This window comes from Periophthalmus magnuspinnatus, chromosome 7 (genome assembly GCF_009829125.3).
Source record: "Periophthalmus magnuspinnatus isolate fPerMag1 chromosome 7, fPerMag1.2.pri, whole genome shotgun sequence".
NCBI lineage: Eukaryota > Metazoa > Chordata > Actinopteri > Gobiiformes > Gobiidae > Periophthalmus > Periophthalmus magnuspinnatus.
In genome coordinates this window covers 19,902,186-19,923,305 of record NC_047132.1, presented here as the reverse complement: position 1 = coordinate 19,923,305, position 21,120 = coordinate 19,902,186, and the positions used below count along the sequence as shown (strand labels likewise).

The following is a 21,120-nucleotide window of genomic DNA, read 5'->3' as shown; positions in this document are numbered from 1 at the left end:
CTTTATAAAAATGTATGTAGTAATTGTTTTGCATCCAATAATCCTTAATTACATTTTCTCTCTTCTGTCTCCAGAATTGTGTGTTTGCTGAATGATGCAACTGGATACAGGGTGCAGGAAGCCCAAGTGGAGGTGTGCGTAAGAGACTGTATCAGCGACTACCGAGCCCTGTCGCCCCGGCCCTTCACCTTTGTGGTAAGGACAAAGCACATCTTATGGCTTCTCGCAGTGCCTTGAGTGAGCCTGTTCTCCCCATGATCCTGTGGGTCCTGCAAGGGTGCCCGAGAAATGTGAATATGAACTGTGATTGTCCAGATTGTATTCACCATCAAGAGGCAAAAAGGGACTGAAGTAACCCTGAAACCTCGAGAAAAGAAACGCAACAAAATCGACAAAAACGCTAAAAACGCTTGCTGTAATCAATAACAAGTTATGGCAATAATCAGAGTAAGATATACTAAAGGCAAAGAATTTCACTTTGAGAGAATTTGATTAGACTTATACAAACTGTATTGATCCATGAGGAAAAGTGGATGAAGTATAGCTCAATAATATAAAAAAGTTATCTTAAAAAGCAAATAGAATATTGATTGAATATGAGTTGAATTAGTAAAAAGGTAACAAAACACGCAGCAGTGTAAAGGATGTGTAGGCTCATATGTCCAAGTAAGATACAAATGCATTTTAAAAGTTAAGTGTTAAAGGTCCTATATTACACAGAATTGCCTCTTTCATGTTATAATGCTATTACCTCCTTAAAAAAATACATGGAGTTTGTCTACATCTCCAAAGCTTAAACGCTACCTTTTACCTTTAGTTGAGTAGAGACTGGCAGTTCCAGAGGTGAAATTATCTAAATGATTCTAGTGAAGGTCTATGGAGTTTTAAAGCACAGTCGAGCACTCCCTGTATTACCACATGACATCACAAGGTGAAACAGAGTATTTTCCTTTTGAGAGAAGAACTCAGCCTAATAACCTAGATCAGAAAGGGCCCTTTAAGGATAATGATTTCACAAAATGATCTTTGTAGCCTTACAACTTTCAGTGATATAGTCCTGTCTAAAAAGGCCTATATAAGTCTGGTGTTTTGTTATTTATTATCATTGGGCTACTGTTTTTCCCCTTAACTTATAACACATATATAAATTATATGTTTAAAAATCTAATACCACTATAATCGGTGCATTCCTTAACACTTAACTTTGCCCTTATAAGTGTAAAATCATCCAGTGATTTTGTTTTCATCTTGGACACAATAAAATGTATACATAGTCATACATTAGATTCAAGCTACAGATCTATATATAAGACTATAGAAGTTAGCCAGACTGAAGTTATTCAACCAGTTCTCTCCCTGTCACTTTTCTCTCTGCTCTCCCCAGACTCCTTTCTTCACCCGGATCCAGCCATCCCAGGGGCCCATCTCTGGAGGGACCCGGGTCACCATCGAGGGAGCCTACCTGAACGCGGGCAGCTACGTGAATGTCAACATTGGACAGCAGCCCTGCCACTTCAAAAAGTAAGATGTTCTCCCCACTTCTCTCAACACGCTCAATGAAATGTTAATGAACCCGTCAAGAAGCTGGGTCATCACTAGAGGAGAGCATCACAGAGGACGGTACAGCCAAGATACTGTGGCTTGTTTTATCCTCCTGTTCGTGAAAGGAAATCATAGAGAATTCTTCTTTCAAGTGCTGTGTGCCATTTGGGCTCAACCAGGACAAAAAGGTCAACCGCTCTCTTTTATATAGCAAACGTTATATATTTTTGTAGACTTAATTATTCTTAGTAATAGCTCCAACGTTAAGGTACTAATAATGAATCATGGGAACTTAATAATTACACACTTGGGGTTATACCAAGTGTCTGCATGCATGAGAAAAATAAAGTAAAAATATAAGGTCAACCGGAATATAAAATTAAGCTGTCAACACAAAACAGACAAGATCATTTGGCCAAATACAGAGCCTTGGGGAAAGCAATAAACAACCCCAATCAACAGTGTGAGATGCAGAAATCATTATTTAGAGGTTGAGTTGAATAAAATTAGGTTAGATTATCTTAGGTTAGGTTATTAGGTTAGATTAATGCACATATATTGATAGTTTATTTTAATTGTGTTTACATTATCTGGTTTCAAAAAGTATTATATTAAATACCCATTTGCCTATTATGCAAGTTTTGGGTTAAAGTCTTTGTGATATGCCATTCCTCAGCCCGAACTGTATTTTCAAATCTCCAATATAATGCTATTTGGGATTGTGGCTGCTGATACTCATGTAATCATAAATCATTTCTGTATGCTCCTTGTTCCTCACCGGTAAGCACCTTAGCCGAGTGTCTCCTTGTCTGCCCTCACACAAGCCTCTGCTAATCTCACGCATTTAAAAAAATCCAGACTATCTCCACACTTGTGCTGCGTGTCAAATGAAGGGATTAGCCTCTCGCAGCTAATCTCTATTACCGCCAATGTATGCTAGCTTTGATGTTTTAGCATTTCACATTTCTGCTCATAGTAATCCAGCACACGCCGCGATGCTCCCAAGCTGCGAAAACTCACTGCACGCTCGTACTGGTTGGTTTGAATGGGGTTGCTATGGTAACAGCCTAAAAAGGGGAGGGGGAAGTGGTGTGTTTCTGTTATTGCCGTTGTTGTTCCCAGTGGGATTGCTATGGCAGGCTATATGTGTGCAAAATAGAATGAATGCTACACATACTTGAGTGCTGTAAAGTCATGGCCCAGAAAAGAAGCCGCCGCTCAACTGTGCTAAATACATATTAGATAATGTCGCTGCCGGAAAGCATACTTCACACTGCAATGGAAACGCTTTTTTGCCCGTGGGACATCCAAGCACTGGCATTTATACATACTAACATTTAAAGAACAGGATAGTATATATAGCCATATTTCATGCCAGCTCAACAAATAATATAAATGTTAAATGAAATGCTGTGACTGAGATTCATATATTTTCCATCGGATAAAAGCATAAACAAGATTGCGAGTAGAATGGGTGCATTGGCAAGGGTCCATTCATCATAACGTGGTCAGAAAAATTCTATAGTGCTGGTACCAATGCATGAACTATCAAGGACCACAACCAAAATACAGTGTCACTATCAACTTACTATGTGTAGAGACGATCATGCTAAACAAAGTGATATTCAAATACTGTTTAGCGGCTTCTGTAGAGGTGATTTGTTTTTATCCCTGTCATAAAAGATAGAAGGAATGAGATGTAGAAGAGAGGAGAGGGCGAGAGAGGTACGTAAACAAGAACGTGGAGATGTAGGGAGCAGCTGAGAGGACAGGAAGAGGCTTGCATGAGGTGTGACCCTTTTCCCAAAGACTTGTGTTTTTGTCCAGCTATTTATCATTTATCATTATCCACAAAAGTATGTAGAGCCTCAGTTTACATTTTTCACATTGTAAACAGCAATATTGATCTAAAATGGCTTTAAAATAGAAACGGGTCCTGTTCAAAAAAACTACAGAACTTATAGGCGTTTTTCATCTTAGCTAGTTAGAAGGTGGGTGGAAACAGCGATTTTCTGAGCACTCAAGCCTCAGATGCAGGACAATGCAGAGTTGTAATCTAATTGTATATATCAATTAGATTACAACTTTGAGTAAACAAATGACAAGGGAATGGTTAAAACATCTTAAAAACATCTGATATGTTTTTGATCACATCTCCTGGTATGTGTTTGATAAGAAAACATCCTGGCCCAAGGAAACATAACAAATTTCTTTTGGTTGTTTTATTTTCTGAACACAAGGGCTACTGCAGGCCGTAATCCACGTCAAAACAAGAGCAAAACAACAGTCTCAACTCAGCAGAGCCAGGTTGTGTCCAAATGTCCAGACTAGCCTTTAACTAGATTGGACTAGATTATTTAAGTGCACTACTTTTTCACTTGTTGGACATTCAGACCCCACTAAAAATGTCATGACCCCTAAATAGTGCCCTAAGTAGAGAATAGTGTAGATTGTCTTAAGACACACCCCAGTCTCCAAACTGTGTCACAAACCAAAGCAGTTACATTAATAACAACACATTAACAGTTACAAGTACAACAAAAGGTTTTAACCCGGAACTAACCACACAATATCATTATAATGCGGTCAAGCAAAAAAGTCAGGTTAGTGTAGGCTTGTACACGAATGCTCAATGAAGTGTGTTATTAAATATAGAATACAACAATTAATAGCTCACATCATTTCCTGTTTGTAACTTTACTCTGTCAACACCCAACTTCAGAAAATTCTAATTTAAAACATTTGTTCAACACAGCTTCCTCAAAACATAATTTGTTATGTAAATTGCTGTTGTGGCCAATTCATTAAAATGAAACAGTTGGCTGAATAGGGGGACAATACTTTACTTCTTCCTGCATGCAATGTTTGGCCGCATGTCGACCAAACTTAATAGAAAATCTAGAATTGGCTCAAACTGAGAAGCACCTCTAATGTGGAGAAGTGGGAGTGAAATTGAATGTTCTATGTGTGTAATGTGTTGATTCCAACTGGTGTAATGAAAGAACATGCTGGGTTTAATTACTACAGCAATTTCCATCCAGCAATTAAATCAAACACACTGCATTAGAGTTTTTCAGAGCGGGGAGATTTTAGCCCGTGGTCACTTTTCACCAACCATGCAAAATGCTTTTATTGACTGTGCCTCCAAATTATCTATTTTTGGAGAAAAGGAATTTCGTTTCATATTCAAGCAAGAAATTATCAAAACTGAATGTTATGTTCCTGCTCAGTCGTGTTGTAGTTTTCATCCGGCAGCACCTAAAAAGTTGAATATTGGTTACATTGTTAATTTTTCAAAACTTTAATATTTTCTTTCGCTTTCAATAGCATAGATTTCCCCACGCTCCAAACAGCAATGCATTCTTTATTTTTTATTTTTTTTTGCATGTTAAAATCTCAGTTGATTTTGGCTGACTGACAAATCTGAAGAAGTGTGACGACACATTCTCAAGCATTATATTATTATTGACCAAATAATAAGCACTATAACTGCCCTTTACAGCACAGTAATAATTAACTTTACTTTAGGGTAATTATGAATTATGAATAATCTAATCCAAATATGAAGACTGTAAACAAACAAAAATCATGTTTAATATTTAATTGGTAATAAATTGGAAACACAGCTGCTGTAAATCTAGTCCTCACACTATTTCCATTATATTACAATTCTGTTATTATGCTGTAAAGTATAACATTCATCCTGTTACCAACATTTACCTGACTTGTCTTTTCCTAACATGCATTGTTGTCTTTGTTGTTTCAGGAGAAATGCTCGTGAGATAGTGTGCGTGACCCCGGCTGGACTGGCCCCTGGCAGTGTGTCTGTTCTGGTGGACATAGACGACGCAGAACTCAGGAACCCAGAAGTGAAGTTCAACTACACCGAAGACCCCACTGTTCTCAAGATAGAGCCCGACTGGAGCATCGCCAGGTGTGTGTCCACTCACACTCTCTTGCCTTACTTTTCACTTGTACTAGTATTTTTATTATCTTTCTGTTCAAACATTTAGCTTAGATTACCTATTCATGAATGGACTTGTAATGTTAACAGGAAAAAAGGGGAAGTACCAGCAGCTACTGATTGATTTATTATTATTATTTTGTCTATAATATTAACAACTTAAAGTGACTGAACCTGATTTTTTGTCTGTAGTTGAGCAAAGTTAGTTTTACCCCAGTACAGATATATTGTATAAACAACTCTTAAGCTAGTAATTGTGTCTGCATCTAATTATAAAACATTTTACCCTCCCAGAATTGTGTGCTGTTAGCATGCTAGTTGTCAACATTGCCATGACAGCAAAACTCTGCTCTGTCCTGAAAAGTGAAATGTGCTTATAAAACCATCATAGTGAGTACTTGGCATGCTAGGAATGCATAAAATGAGTGAGGAATAACTTTGGACCACTGCAAAATGCTTGAAATGAACAAATTTTTCACATTTTGAAGATGATTTTCGTGATGCTGAGTAGCAATTTGTGCAGATATACAACAAAATGGCCAAACACAAGCTGGAGTTCCAAAATACTTTTTTATACTTTGTCAGAGCGTGTTTGATTCAGTCTATTTTTCACCTTCATTTGAAATACACACAGGTTTACAATGCATCGTTATGCTCATTGTTCTGTAAGAATGTGACAACAAATATAGTTCAACTTTGTTTGGTAAGAAACATCTGTGCCTTGAATTTTTTCCAAAGCAATCTCATTCAACCCAAAGGCGTAATATACTCCAAAAGAAGAAGGTATTTTTTCAAAGAACAACATGAATATAAAATATGAGAGGAATGTCAAACCATTTATATTGGTGAAAATGGAAGTCACATCCAATTACAGCCCTAATGTGAGCGCGAAAACATGTCGGCAGTTCATGGACAGCAGTTCTGACACGGACTTAGATTAAGTTAAATGGACGCCGCCCAGAAGATTTTTCATCTCCGTCATTTTGCACCGTGGAAATCGGCAAACTGGCGAATTTAAGTTTGTCAATTTATCCAGATCATTAATTGTTTGAACGAGGCTTGTGATTGAGGAGTCCGCCGATCAGCCGACAGCCAAGAAATTCATTTGGTAATGGAACGTAACTTTGCTAAGTGTTTCTGCGCCCCGTCCGCCCACAAGCTGTCAGGAGGTTTAAGGCAGTGGCGGCTAAATGAAGGAAGAGCTTCTACTAGTCAGCATCGGATATGACAGGAGCATCGCAGGGGAGTAGACTCAGCCAAAGAGTTGCACATTAAAGGGATTTACAGGCAGGGAGGCCAGTACGAGCCCCCCCCCCCCCCCCCTCTTTCTCTCCTCTATCTTCTATCGGGCTCTCTTTCGCCTTCTCGCTCTGTCTCTCGCACCCTCTCTTTGTCCTTTTCTCTCTGTTTCTTTCTCACCCTGTCTGTCCTTTTCTCTGTCTCTCTCTCACCCTGTCTGTCCTTTTCTCTCTGTCTCTCTCTCACCCTCTCTGTCCTTTTCTCTCTCTCTCCCTCTCTTTTTGCTCTTTCTGTCACTGTCATTCTTTCTCCCTCTCTCTGTCCGTTTCTGTCTTTCTCTCTTTCCCTCTCTCTGTCTCTCTCACTGACCATTTCTGTCTCTCTCTCTCTCTCTCTCTCTGTTTATTTCTCTTTTTCTCTCTTGTGCCCTCTGTTCTTTTCTCTCTCTCTCCGTCTCTCTCCCTCCCTTTTTGTCCTTTTCCTCTCCCTATCTCTTTGTCACTCTCTCCCTCTCTTTTCTTTTTTCTTTCTCTTTTTCTCTCTCTATCTCTCCCTCTCTCTGTCCTTTTCTCCCTTTCTCTCTCTCTGACCTTTTCTGTCTCCCTCTCTGTCTGTTTCTGTCTCTCTTCTTTCTTCTTTTCCTCTCTGTCCTTTTCTCTCTTTCTCTCTGTCTCTTTCCCTCTCTGTGTCTCCCCCTCTCTCTGTCATTTTCCTTCTTTCTCTCTCCTTCTCTCCATGTCTGTCTGTCTGTTTTTTTCTCTCCTGTCTCTTTCCCCCCCCCCTCTTTCTGTCTATCTCTCACGCATACACACACACATTCGCACACATTCACACACACTCGCACACACCCCCACACACTCACACACACTCACACACACCCCCACACACTCACACACATTCGCACACACTCGCACACACAGATACACTTACCCACACTAGTAGTAGTCGATGTGATAGCTGCAGACTCCAGTTCTTCGTTCTGTGGCTTTTCTGAACATTCTCCAAAGGTGGGTGGATGTCTCACAGGAGAAACTGAGGTTTTCAGCATGACTCTGGTAGTTGATGTTTTCAGTGAAAGTTTGAACATTTGTTTTGTTGGTTTAGTATAAATAAGTGTAACATCTTGTAATGAGGTGGTGTGAATAAACTATAGAATAATATGCAGTGTCTAACAAATGCAGACGATTTTGAAAAGATTGTGAGAGTGAAAGCTGTGAAGTTATGGGGTTTTATTCATTACACGGCTAAACTAGTTTTTTGGGTTTTTTTTCAAAATATTAACACTTACTTACACATACTTCCCCTAAGAATCCGTAATTCACCTGGCACAGATACGTCTTTGAATGGTGGGAGAAAGTCGGAGGGCCTGAGAATATACAAGAACGATTCCACCCAGCGATATCCAACAATAATGGATTTAGACTCAAACTTTATCTCACCCCGGAATAATATTGATTTGCTATGATGTGATTCTGTGATTGTAGGTGGTTGGAAATGTGCCCAGATTGGCAGCCACGCGTCCATTAATCTGTCTCAGGCCTTTGTGGTAGAATAATGTTTCTGTTGTACAGAGACTGTTTGTAAAGGCTTTAATTAATACTAATGCATCTTCATAATTAGCTATTTGTTAGCCATGTTTTTCAAATGAAGAAAAAAAGTTGTCATCCCAGTAGGTGTTTTCCATTTCCAACTATAATTTGATCTAATTTCAGTTCATTTTTGTAGAACCCAAAATCAAAACAGCAGTCGCAAAACAGTGGATTTAACCAATAGAAAGTTACAAAATCAAACAATTAAACAGTCAATAAAAGACGAGCAGGTTAACCAAAATTAACAGGTCAGATAAAATGTGAAAAATCCTTTCATGCAAGTATCTAAAAGTAAACCAAAATATGTAAATTAAAATACACGTGCCATAGTTTGTCCTTCCAGACACCTTTTAAAGAGGGTGTATTATGTAAAATATCCTTTTTTTAAAAACTTTCTATCGCGTTGTTCCCTAATGTTGTTCCCTTTTCAAAAGCATGGCAGAAGAGATTGTAAATGTCATCCATGGATGTTATTTTTGAGTATTTTAGTGATCTCTCCCGGGTCCTATTCATCCCCTCCTTATGATTAGCTGTAAGATTCTGTCCAATGCTCAACCCACAAGCCTACGTCATCCACGCTCCCACATGACAGTGCTCCATAAATATACAGAAGCATTTTGGCAAATATAGCATTTTCAAAACAATAAAGGGTAACGTTGTGATCCAAATGATATGTGTTAGCAGAAGTTAATATTCCCTCTTTAAATATCTTTGGCACATACCATTGTTTTGTTGCTCTCCTGATTCTACTTTCTACGCTGTGGCGCTCGTACCTGCTCCTGCTCCTGCCTTTTTCCTGCGGTGACTCATCAGTGGCTGGAGCAGGTACAGACCAGAGCTTGTTAGAGGCCAGCGTTCCTGATTTCTGCCCCGTTCCCTTCACTCTCTGTGGGACGGGCCGATGGGCAGCTGCGCCCCAATCACCTCCCCGCCCCCCCGCAGAGCCCACGTACACCAGTGTGTGTGGGACGAGAACCAGAAGGGGCACCGCCAAGAGAAACAAACAGTTGATTCCCCACAATGCATTGCATCTGTGCTCCTGCTCTTCATCAGCGAGCCAGGGCTGATGGACACATAGGTGCAGTAGTCGGTGTAACTAGAGAGATGAACAGGCTTGGCGTGTGTCTCGGAAAACTTTCAATTTAGAAAGTTCTTGGTTCTCCAGCGAGTAGCAACTTTTGTGATGTGATTAGTTATATCTGGAAGGGAATTCTTTTGGAATTGTGTGGTGCCACGCTTTGTTTGCAATTAGAAAAACCCTTATCAGTAGCAAATTTCAAACTTTCACTGAAAAAGGGAAACAAAGGTGTAGTGAATATATTCATTTAGCAAGGGGTGTTCTGTTTATAGTAGTGTTGCCACGATGCTAAAATTTGAGAACCCATTTCTATACTAAGGAATATACTCAGTACTTAATACCAATTCTGATACCACAACTCTTTCTTTAGACAATAGAATTTTTAATTAAATCATAGTACTTTCTTTTATATCATAAGGCAGTCTTATATCTGCATAATCCCTCAGTGGTCCAGGTAGGTTCCATAGTGGTCCTGGTATATAAGTCTGTGTGGTCTTCACCTCAAGATCATTCTAAAGCTCTTCAGGAAAGGTTCATTTCTGTTTTGTGAATGTGACGTTTTTAGTATGGATAGTGTGGATAGTGTTGGATTTTTGATACTTTTGACAACAGGTAATATGTAGTAAGAAACGCTACAGATGTTGTGTTTAGGACAAGGTTCTTCAGTTGAAAATGAATACCTTGAAAACCATGCGTTCTTAATGTGAGCTACTGTTTAGTTTATTTTTCTTTGAATATTTATGTAATGCCTTGGCTTAGAATAGATGTGTGTTTGCTGGCAAAAAATATCAATCTATTTTAAAATATCATTTCTGTGACTCATTGTGAATTGTCCAGAGACATGCATGTCCAAGCATGATGATCACACCATCACAGGGAATAGGAGGAGGAGAGAAAAGTGGAAAGAAAAGTGTGATATGAGTGAGCAGGGATGGGGATATTCCATTCAGGACAGAGACAGCACTTCAAAAATAAATCACTGTCAAGAGCACTCATGTGGGACTGAGGGGAGGCCGGGAGAGGAGAGATGGAGGAAGTAGATTTTAGACAGAAATATTCAAAACGTTCTCCCAAACCTACTGGGGTAAATACAGCTGCTTGGTAAGAGGCTACAGGTAACTTTCTACAGGTGGCACGTTCCATGGAAAATAGAGAGTTAAAACTATTCACAACTACACTGAAAGTCAACTATTAGTTTCAGTGTTGTTAGCTCCTCCTTTCAGATAGACATAAGGCAGTGTCCACCCTCAATCTGACCAGAACTGAAGAAGCTGCTTGGATGAGGGGTGAAACGTCTTCACTCTAAAACTTTTATCCAATGGGCAGAATTGAATTTTCTTTTTGCTAGGGATCTTACCTAGATGAGAAGGGATTACACAGATATGCTATACTAATGTGCTAACAGAGCTACACTTCCATGGAGATAAGCAGGAAGAGGCCCTCCTTTAGGACAAATAAGTGTTTGTGGAGATGCAAATCTAACCTCTGATCTGTGAGGCAGGAGCTGACCTGCTAAACTTCACATCTATGCGAGTCTGTACAGATTTGCTTGTTATACCTTATTATTATACATTATATATATTGCTATCTTATAGTCTGTCCCCAAATGTCCACCCGCCCTCTGCAAATGTAGATGATTTTGACAGGCTGAAACTTCCCTAACATTGTATAGATCTAACCAATGTTGGATGAAGTACTCTTTGTTACTGAAGTAAAAGTACTGATACAGAGATAAAAACTTGCTCAAGTAAAAGTATCACATGAAAAATCTAAGTAAGTGAAAGTATTTAAGTACCTGTTTAAAAATTTAATTTAACAGTACAAAGTAAAAGTATTTCACACAGGTGCTGTTAATTTGTTTGAGTCTAACTGAAGTGATAAAATGTAGCAAAATGAATCAGTGTATTGTTTGGTCAAAAGCTGAAGCTTGAACTTAAAAACTTCAGTCATGACGTTACCACAAACATGGTAAAAATAAACCCTCAAATAATATAAAAAGTACTTTTTACTTTTCAGTCCAGTTAAAAAATGTAGTTGAGTAGAAAGTAAAATGTTCTTAAGTAAAGTACAAATGCCTAAAAAATGCTACTTAAGTACAATACTTCTTGTACTTGGTTACCTTTCACTTCTGGATCTACCACATCCAATAGTACAACAAAACATGTCCGCCTTTGCTAAAGCATTCATTTACATTCAGTGAAGACAAGATAACGGTAAAGCTATCAACACATTTTTTTATCACATCATCTTAACATTTCGAGAAAGTTTTGTTAATGGTTATGTAAGCGCATGTTGGTCTTTGAAATGCTAAGAACTGTTATGTAAAGAGCACACAGCATGATAAAATGAAAGGTGAAAGTCTGTTTAGTGAAAATGAAATCTATTTTCTTAACACCTGTGTACCTCCTCCTCACCAAATGTCCAGACAGAAAAGATATTAACACGCCCATGCACCAATGGGAGTATTTTTCTCATCCCAGCATAACAATAGGGCACCATGCTGATAGAATTTGCACCTAAGTCCAGCTATACTAAAGTTGAAAACACCAAAACTTGATGGCACAAGATTTGAGGCAACTAACCATGCAAAAAAAAGTCCTAGTTAACGAGGACTAGACATGTTTTATAGACAGGCTGTTGTGAACAATATACAAATATATTACAGTGTTTACAAAATGTTCTGTTTCCCACAAGACAGTGTCATTTCTTACTCTCAGACATAACGTTACATTTTGGCCAAGGTCACAATTCGCACTTCTTCACAATAGCTTTTTTCATACAGGGTGGTACATACAGGTTGATTCTGAAACCGACAGAGAAACTCACCAAGTTTCTCTGTCGGTTTCTGTTCTGTTGTAGAAGAACAGGTGCAGAGGCTCGGGAATCGTTCTGTAGTTTTTTGTTTTTTTTACAGTCGGGTTAAAGGGAGCGTACAGCAAAATTCAAAGCAGAATCAAATGCAAAGTGTTGGTGCTGCTGATTTTTGTTCAGCAGAAACTCAATCAACCCTTTTATTTAACTTTTTATTTGTATATTTTGTTTGCTCAGATTATGAAGATGATAAAAATAAACCTCGACCTTTTCAGCTGGTCTCAAACATTAATAAAAAATACTTGTACTTTTCAGTCCTGTTCACTTTAAAATTTACCTAAGTACCAAAATGAAGATACCTAGATACATACCTAAATGTTTTACTTAAGTACAGTACTTTACTACTTTTACTTTGTTACATTCCACCACTGCATCTAAACATGTACACGTTTCTTTTCTGTATCAGCCACTTTTCAATTTCCAAAGTTACAGGTACAGCCAATTGATAATGAAAGTCTAACTCAAATAAAAAATGAATAAAATATATTCAAGATTACATTAACTGAAAAGTCATTGCCAGCTGAATAGTGATAGACAATGACAAGTCTTACCGGAGAGGTCAGACAGATATAAAATGAGAATAGTAAAATGTGGGCTGTATCCAGGAGGTCAGATAAGGATTAGGATGACACTGTAAATCAAATAGAAGTGAAGGAGAGAGCTGCTTCTTTTACAAGAGACCGGAGACCGTCGCAATATCCTGTGCTATACAAGAGTTTTATTTCACTATAAGTCCTGAGCGTTAAACAGAACAGGTGTGAGATGGGGATGGGAAGTGGTTCAGTAAAGTAGTACAAAAATGTTTAAAAATATCAGATGTGGGTAATGAAATGTCCCTAATACCTGACCTGGATGTAAAGCTGTTGACTATATACACTTACACTTAACGGTGTTGCATCTAATTTTTACTGTCTTAACAACGTGGAAAACAGAACTAGTTCATTTTAAACTATTTGCGGTGGTGCTCACTTTCCAAATGCATTTCTAGCGTTCTAATTATCCACCTCAATGAGTTCTTTTCACAACTTTGAGAGACAAGAGTGGAGATTTGCTGTCACGGTAAAGCTAACAGCAACTAGGATGCCTATGGCGCACTTTCTGGTTCAAAAATGGTAAAATGCTTTATTATGAGACGCAGACAGCATTCTTAGTCCTAAACTAAGAGCTGCTTTTACACTATAAAACTGTACTGGGGTAAAACAAATTTTGCTCAACTATGTGGCTGGCTGTTTGGAACGAGAAGCACATCAGGCACGAGCATCTGTCACATCATCTTGCAACTGGTTTAATGTGGCCACCCTTGAAGAGGAGCAGCTGAAATGATTTAATTGAATTTTTTTTTTTTTTTTTTTAAGTGTTTTATGTTTGCATACTATGGAGGACTCATGTTGGATTTTCTGATATGGTTTGACATGGTAACAGAACTATCATGTTAAAATGAATGTACTTCTTTTACAGTGGTGGTACTCTGCTGACTGTGAGTGGAACTAATCTGGCAACCATCAGGGAACCAAAAATCAGGGCCAAGTATGGACAGGCCGAATCATTCCACGTGAGTATACTTCAAACAGCCCATCTCATAAATTAGCTTTCACAGAATGTAAAAACGTGCCAGCTGCTTTTTTTAGCTTTTAACTGTGGTATAATATTGTATCCTCATGCACTTTTCAGTAATCCACATTTTTAGTAATTCTTCCTCTCCAGATCCCAAAATATTTACACCCTCAGGAATATATAAAAAGTTATGCGTAGTATATTCCATGAAGCTCCATTGTGTTTTTTTTAAGTGCATAGGCTATACCTTCACCATATCATGTCAATACTTCATTAGCTTTTGCTGCAGTTTAGCAATTTGTCGATAGCCACAATTATTTAAAAGGCTAATACTAAGCTATTTTATGATCTAATGTTATAATGTTGTTTCCTCACCACAAACATACCTGGAGTAGGGGTGGGACGATATATATGATAATATCGTTAATTGTGAAAAAAAGGTCCACAGTTAATCGCTCGTGGCAGTTTTTAATAATTATGATCATCGCACACAAATATAATCGCCTCCAGGCTGCCTCACGTTTTCGGTTTCGATACAATGTTTAGATGTTAGTTCTGGTGTTTGTCCACAAGGGGGCCCTCTATTATAGCAATGCAACTTGCTAGCTTCTGTGCCTATTCTGATTTGGGGATGGTTCTTCATCACCTCAGTCTTTGTCGTGGCTTGTAGTGAGCAGGCAGTGGATCTGGAGCTCAGTGACGGCACACATTTATATCCTTCACTCAAGAAGTTGAATGTGTGTAATTATTATGGATTTGAAAAACAAGACCAACAAGATGAGCCACCAATTTGCAGAGCCTGCCGAAAAAAGATACAGTTCCGAGGGCAAACACCAGCAACTTACATGTACGTTTACGAGACAACCATACTGCATTGTTTAACAAACTTGAAACGAAAATATTCTTTGCAAGTAACATACCATGTGAAATAAACTATTGAATATAGTTTGTGTTAGTTTGGATTTGTATGAATTTGTGTTTGTGTTGCTAGGTTAGCGCTAGCTGAATAGTAGTTTGTACAGTTGATTGCACAGCTTGCTAGCAGGTTTTACAACAATCATGAATTAATCTGAATACCTATAACCTCCTAGGACCTGGCGTCCACATATGTGGGCAACACATTTTGGATTGTTGGGTTGGCCACAATACATTTTTTTCTCTACAAGGTCCTGGTGTCCACATATGAGGACATTATACTGCCTTGGTTTAATAATTATCGTGATGATATCTTTAATCATGATTATTTTGGTCACAATAATCATGAGTCTAAATTTTAATATCGTCCCATCCCTAAAGTGGAGTTGTGTTTTGTTTCATTCGCAAATGTTTAACACACAATCACCGCATATTTAGCCTGAGTTCTCTCAAACAGAAATGACTGTTACAACTTGATGTCATGTGATAAAACACAAAGTGCTCCATTGTGTTTTTAAAGTCCATACACCTTCACTAGAATAATTTGGATAATTTCAGCTGTGGAATTGCCAATGTCCACTGAACTAAAGGTAAAAGGAGCTGTCAACTTGAAAACTACTGCTTCATGACATCACAAGGTGGAACAGAGCATTTTGAGCTTTGGAGAGACACAGAATAATAATAAAGGATTACTGTGTGAATGAAACAAAACACACCTTGGGGTATGTTTTTGATGAGATAACATTATAACGTGGTTTAAAGCTCACAAGTCAGTTTTGTGTAATACAAGACCTTTAAACTTCATTCAAACTACTTAACCTTACTTTTAATGCTCTTGCAACTGCAGTTCTAGCGCCCTCTGCTACCATTTCACATAGGCTGGATTTTATTCCAACAAAGGCTTTGGAGTATTTCCAAGACACCAGAATATTTTAGAATGAGACTCACTGTATTACAACAAAATTGCATTAAATAGAATGTGATGAAGCCCTGGAATAGGATATCACAGAAGCTAACATCCAAAAGCATATAGTAGATAACCTTTTACAAAACCATGAACTATCCCTTTAAGAATGTCCTGAATTGTGCGTGGAGCAGAGGAGGTGGCAGACAGGCAGTAACACTACCTGGGGCCAGAGCTGTTGAAATGTCAACGCTGTGCACAAGTGTCTCCAATAAAGAGTGTCAGCAGCACTAAGACGAGATGTGAGGGCTTTTATTAGCTACACTGTTTACACACCTCTCCTCTGTCTCCTACCACGCTCGCACTGGAGCTTAGGAACGCAGTGTGGAGCAGGACTAAGCCGCTACAACTACCTATGTTCTGTTACTGACGCATTTGATTGTCTGCTTGTGCTGACAGACTTATGGTTCTTAGTTCAAATAGCACGATAATATACTACTCATAAATGAACAGATAGTGAAGCTGAAGATACATCTATTGAAGTTACATCGCATTTGTCAATACATATTTTTTATTTGTTGTGTGACATCAATCTGTCCAGGGACTGCAGGTGGAAACCATTAAGTGTAGGATAATAAAGCATAATAAAATCTGGAAGGTGAACCGAAGATGATCAAATAAATCAGTTCAAATTCAAGTCCAGTCATAGTGACAAGTTGATATTTAAAAAACAAAACAAAGCAAAACATATGGTTATATTTGCAAGGTCAGAATTAAAATTGTATTGCAAGTCATGTAGTTTTAAAGATAATTGATAATCACTGAATGTCTTTTTTTCTAACATGTATTCCAATGATGATTAGATTTGTGATTTATGTTTAAAAAATGACGTTCTATTCAGAGTGCTCATTGTAAAATACTCTTGAGAGAAGATTGAAATATGAACTGATAAGTTAATACAAGAATGTCATGAATTTCAGAACATGTCAGTAGAATTTGAAACAAAAGGTGCAAAATTCTTCTGTAGAAAAGACAGGATATTTTATTCACAATCTATTCAGTTGTGGTATATTGTGCATCCCCAAAAGACAATATAAAGCTGTCTTCTTCCTCTGAGACGACATGACAGAATACACGACAGAGGTTGACCAAAGAAGTGTGGAAATTTGATGGCGTATGAGCATACAGCTACATAATTGATTGCGCTTTCAAGAATCAAAATAAACAAGTGTATGAGATTGGGCACCTAGGAAGACTTTATATTGTATTGTACCTTTATTTTTAAATGAAAAGCTGTGTATTTTTTCTGTTAGTTTAACATCTGACTAATTAAGTGGCTTGAGTTTCACGCCTTTTTGCAACTTTTTCACCTTAAACTACGAAAACATCCAATTAATTTCTACTTACTTTGCTTTCAAAAGTGCAGCCATGTAAATACCACATGTTAATACATTTGCAACCAATTAAAAATAATTCAGCAATATAATACTAATGCTAACTATATTATACCTAGCAGCTTTCATGACATTACGCATCTCCTATTCATTTCCAGAACTGCACAGTCTACAACAACTCGGTCATGGTGTGCCTGGCTCCCTCCGTGGCCGATTCCGAGTTAGGATTTGCTGAGACGGGAACGGGTCCGGATGAGATTGGATTCTACATGGACAACGTGAACGCCTTGGTGGTGGTCAATGAGACTTTCAGCTACTACCCAGATCCTGTGTTTGAACCGCTGAGCCCAACCGGGATATTGGAACTCAAGCCCACGTCTCCACTCATCCTCAAGGTGAGAAATCGACATTAAAGTCTTCTCATGTACCCCACCTGCTGTTTAGGCGGCAAACGTACATGCCGAGGAAGAAAGTCAATGGTATAGATGTATAATGATGAAAATAATCTATAGAAAAGAGAATTTGCTAGTCAAGATTGGCTTTGATAGAAATACTGAGAATCAAAAATGAAATGAGAAATGTTATGATATTAAACTTAGCCTGTAGCACTTTAGTATAAGGTTTGAAATACTGTGCGCACAATGCAGTCATGTACGTGAACAGCAAATTTATTGATGACATGAATTTGTTGTCAATAGCAACAGCAATCATTCTTTGAGTAACTAAAATTCTGAGAGATTTGCTTCGCACCTTGAATTCCAATTTATTTAAATGTGACCACCCCCAATTTTGTTTCTTCAGTCTTATTGCATATATGGCAGACCTATTGGCTGTCAATTGATGGTTAACAATTCTTTGCATATCTTTTTCCTCATATTGATAAATCCTGACTTTTACTCAGTGCGTTTTAACACAATAATTCTCAAATTTCAGTTCTCTCCACTCCAAACCACATGCTTTTACTGACACAGCATTAACTATAGACCTTTGGATTAAATTAGATGATAATGTAATAACAGGCCAGTAATGTAACAACTACAGTGAGCCAATGTAATAACTGTTGGTTACTATATTACTATTTCTTTTGCTATTTTTATTACTATTACTACTTTTTGCCTAACAAGGACAATTTTGTTTTGATAATGTAATAACTGCAGCCAATAATGTAATAATTATTGGCAAGATAGATGTTATGTTATTGGGTCACCATAGCTATTATATTATCGGCTTATTACAGGTAAACTTGGCCAGAATTATTCTATTATTGGCAGCTGTCTGTGTAATCCTTCAGTCATCCAGGTATGACTCATAAAAGAAAAATATAAGACAGAACCTGGTGCACCCAAAGGACAAAACCCAGAGCAACAAACAAAGTAATGTTGTCTACTCCATTCAGTGTAGTGAAGACTGCAGTGAGCGTTATACTGGAGAAACAAATCAGTCACATTGTCCCAAGAGCAGCTCAGGACCCCAGTCTTCTGTCCATCTCCATCTTAAAGCTACTAATCACCAGTAACCACTCCTGAAAGTACAGATCTTAGCCAAAGAAAAGAAATGGTTTGAGAGAGAAGTTAAAGAGGCAATTTTTGTTAGGAAAAACAATCCATCTTTGAATGCTAATGGGGAACTTAGACATCATTTATTAATTTAGAACTCCATCCTCAGACCTAAATCAAAACAAGGAAAGGTATGCTAATAGATCTGAGAGCACTCATTAGGGGCCTGAAAGATTACATAAAATATGACTCAGGTACAGTTCATACTTAGTTTAGTTCAGTAGACTTGGCAAACAAACAGAAACTGTAGACAATAGGTGTGCTAGTTTTAATGTAGCTAGCTCCTCCTCCCACTTGGATGAGCAGTGAAAAGTCTTCACTCTAAAACTTTTATCTAGTGAATTAATTGAATTTTTCTTTATTGGCCATTATTATGTTATCGGTTGCTACATGCCTAATCATATAATTTATGATTAGACTGACTGAATAATTAAAAAAAAAAATCTTAAAAAGATAAAAAAAAATTAAATTAATTGCCCAGCCCTATACTTGAAGATATTTTGTAAATATTGATATTAAATTCTACTCAATATGTAATCACCTTAATGAATTGAAAATGAATATCACCAATTGCTCCTCCAGTGAACTACTTCAGTTCAATGTCATGTATTGATTGATTGTTGTTGCACTTTTTTTTCCACGCGGGGTACCTGGCGATGCTAGCTAAATATTTCTTTCTGAACTCTGCTCCTAACTCACATTTGTTTTTCTCACGCACTTTCTTCACTTTCAAGTCCAAACATATCGAACCTATTTTGTATTTATAATGGCCGAACGCCCCCAAACACATGCACCACAGAGCTCCTTCTTGCACTTCTGAGCACACCACTTCAACCTGTTTACAAGGTCTATATGCACTTGGGTTGTGTTTTATAATTGAAAGTTCTCACCTTCCAAGGCCGATGTTTGTCCTTCAGTCACTTTTTTAACCACTTTGTTGATTCGCTGCAGCCTGAAGCCCACTTAAATAACACTCTTTTCAGTTTATGTAATTAATTTCCTTGTGCTATCGGGCACTGTGAAGGTAGCCCAGTATAAACTTTTGTTAATGTGCATTCGTATTCAGGGACATTGGAAACTTCAAAGCACACGTTTATTTAAATATATGAAATACTCATGTAAAAAAAAAAAAAAAAAAAATTAATTATATATATATATATATATATATATATATATATATATATATATATATATATATATATATATATATATATATATATATATATATATATATATATATATATATATATATATATATATATATAATATAGTGGGGGGAGGGGGTATGAGGAACAGTGTGATTGGTTTATAGGGTGTTTGGTCGAGTAGGTGTGTGTAATCAGAAACACCCAGCTGTAATTTAGGCAGTCCTGTGAGATGTCATCAACTACTGGAAACTGCAGAGGCCATTGAAGGCAGCACAAACTTGGATTTAGACGTTTTTGACCAGAAAGCTGCAAATGTACCTAGTTTGCACTAAAGTTGCCAACAATGATTGGGAATACAGTAGAATATACTGCTATTAAAACACCAAATACACAGTTAAGTACCAAAAGGTTGATTCAGTTGATTTAGTTTCAGTTTCAGTATCAGTTGATACCAGTGAAAAGAAACCATATTTCTATCCCTGACTCAAATGACTTATAAAAATAAGCTCTATATTACACTAAAGTAATGATTCACTTTCATCACATTATAAATGCTAAAATTGTTTTGATATATGTATAAACAATTTATTATATATTATATATATTGCACAGTATTACAATAATGGCACTCCTTGATCCAGTAAACATTGATGCATCTGCAATTAAAATAGCATCATCTAACGAGCAAACAGCAAACATTCCTTACTTTATGTACTTATTAGCACAAGAGAGCTGCAATAGTAATGTCGAATTGACCCAGGTTGGTGTTAAGATAAATGAAGGCATAATATAGTAGCTTCTTTAATGTACTTCTCCACGGTGCTTGAGGCCATGTTGTTTGTGAATAGTTAACACAGAATTTGAGAAAAAATAATTATACGGATATAAAGGCCATCTCGCTCCATTCCTCCTGCCCCCCACATGGCCTCCCACACCAGCCCCCAAACACATAAGCCGCCTGCGTATAGCTGTGTAAATCTCCCTTTCATTCCTGTATGGAGCACACCTGACGCCTGAGATTGGAAATTAATTGCGTGGCGAGAATCCTCCAGAACGGCTCTCCCCTTTAATAAATTGCATTTTTTCGTCCATCTCATCAGTGCTCCCAACAAGCCAAGCAGGAGATTTGACAATTACCCAGAAGCTCGCTGCTAATAAATGATCATTTAGGAAATAAATGGCAGTGGTTACGCTGCTTTCAATCTCTCCATGGCAATAAACATGCTCCCGTGCGCAGGAAAATTGATTGTGTAAAATGTATACGTGACAATAGATTCTTCAGGCCTCTTATAAATGTGGGTTTGATGGTTTTAGACCTTTATCAAAACAAGACTACAACTTCACTTGCTTTAGTTTTTTAGTTTGG

The 21,120-nt window shown here is 37.7% G+C and overlaps 1 protein-coding gene across 2 annotated transcripts in view; it reads left to right on the top strand.

The window, feature by feature from the left end:
- plxna1a (plexin A1a) overlaps positions 1-21,120 on the top strand; it is a 409,386-nt gene that overhangs the window by 325,008 nt on the left and 63,258 nt on the right. For both annotated transcript variants that reach the window (XM_055223304.1, XM_033969420.2), the window contains exons 14-18: positions 75-195; positions 1,385-1,521; positions 5,309-5,476; positions 13,742-13,835; positions 17,209-17,445. In XM_055223304.1, coding sequence (XP_055079279.1) covers positions 75-195; positions 1,385-1,521; positions 5,309-5,476; positions 13,742-13,835; positions 17,209-17,445 — 757 coding nt within the window. The remainder of the gene's footprint in view (positions 1-74; positions 196-1,384; positions 1,522-5,308; positions 5,477-13,741; positions 13,836-17,208; positions 17,446-21,120) is intronic.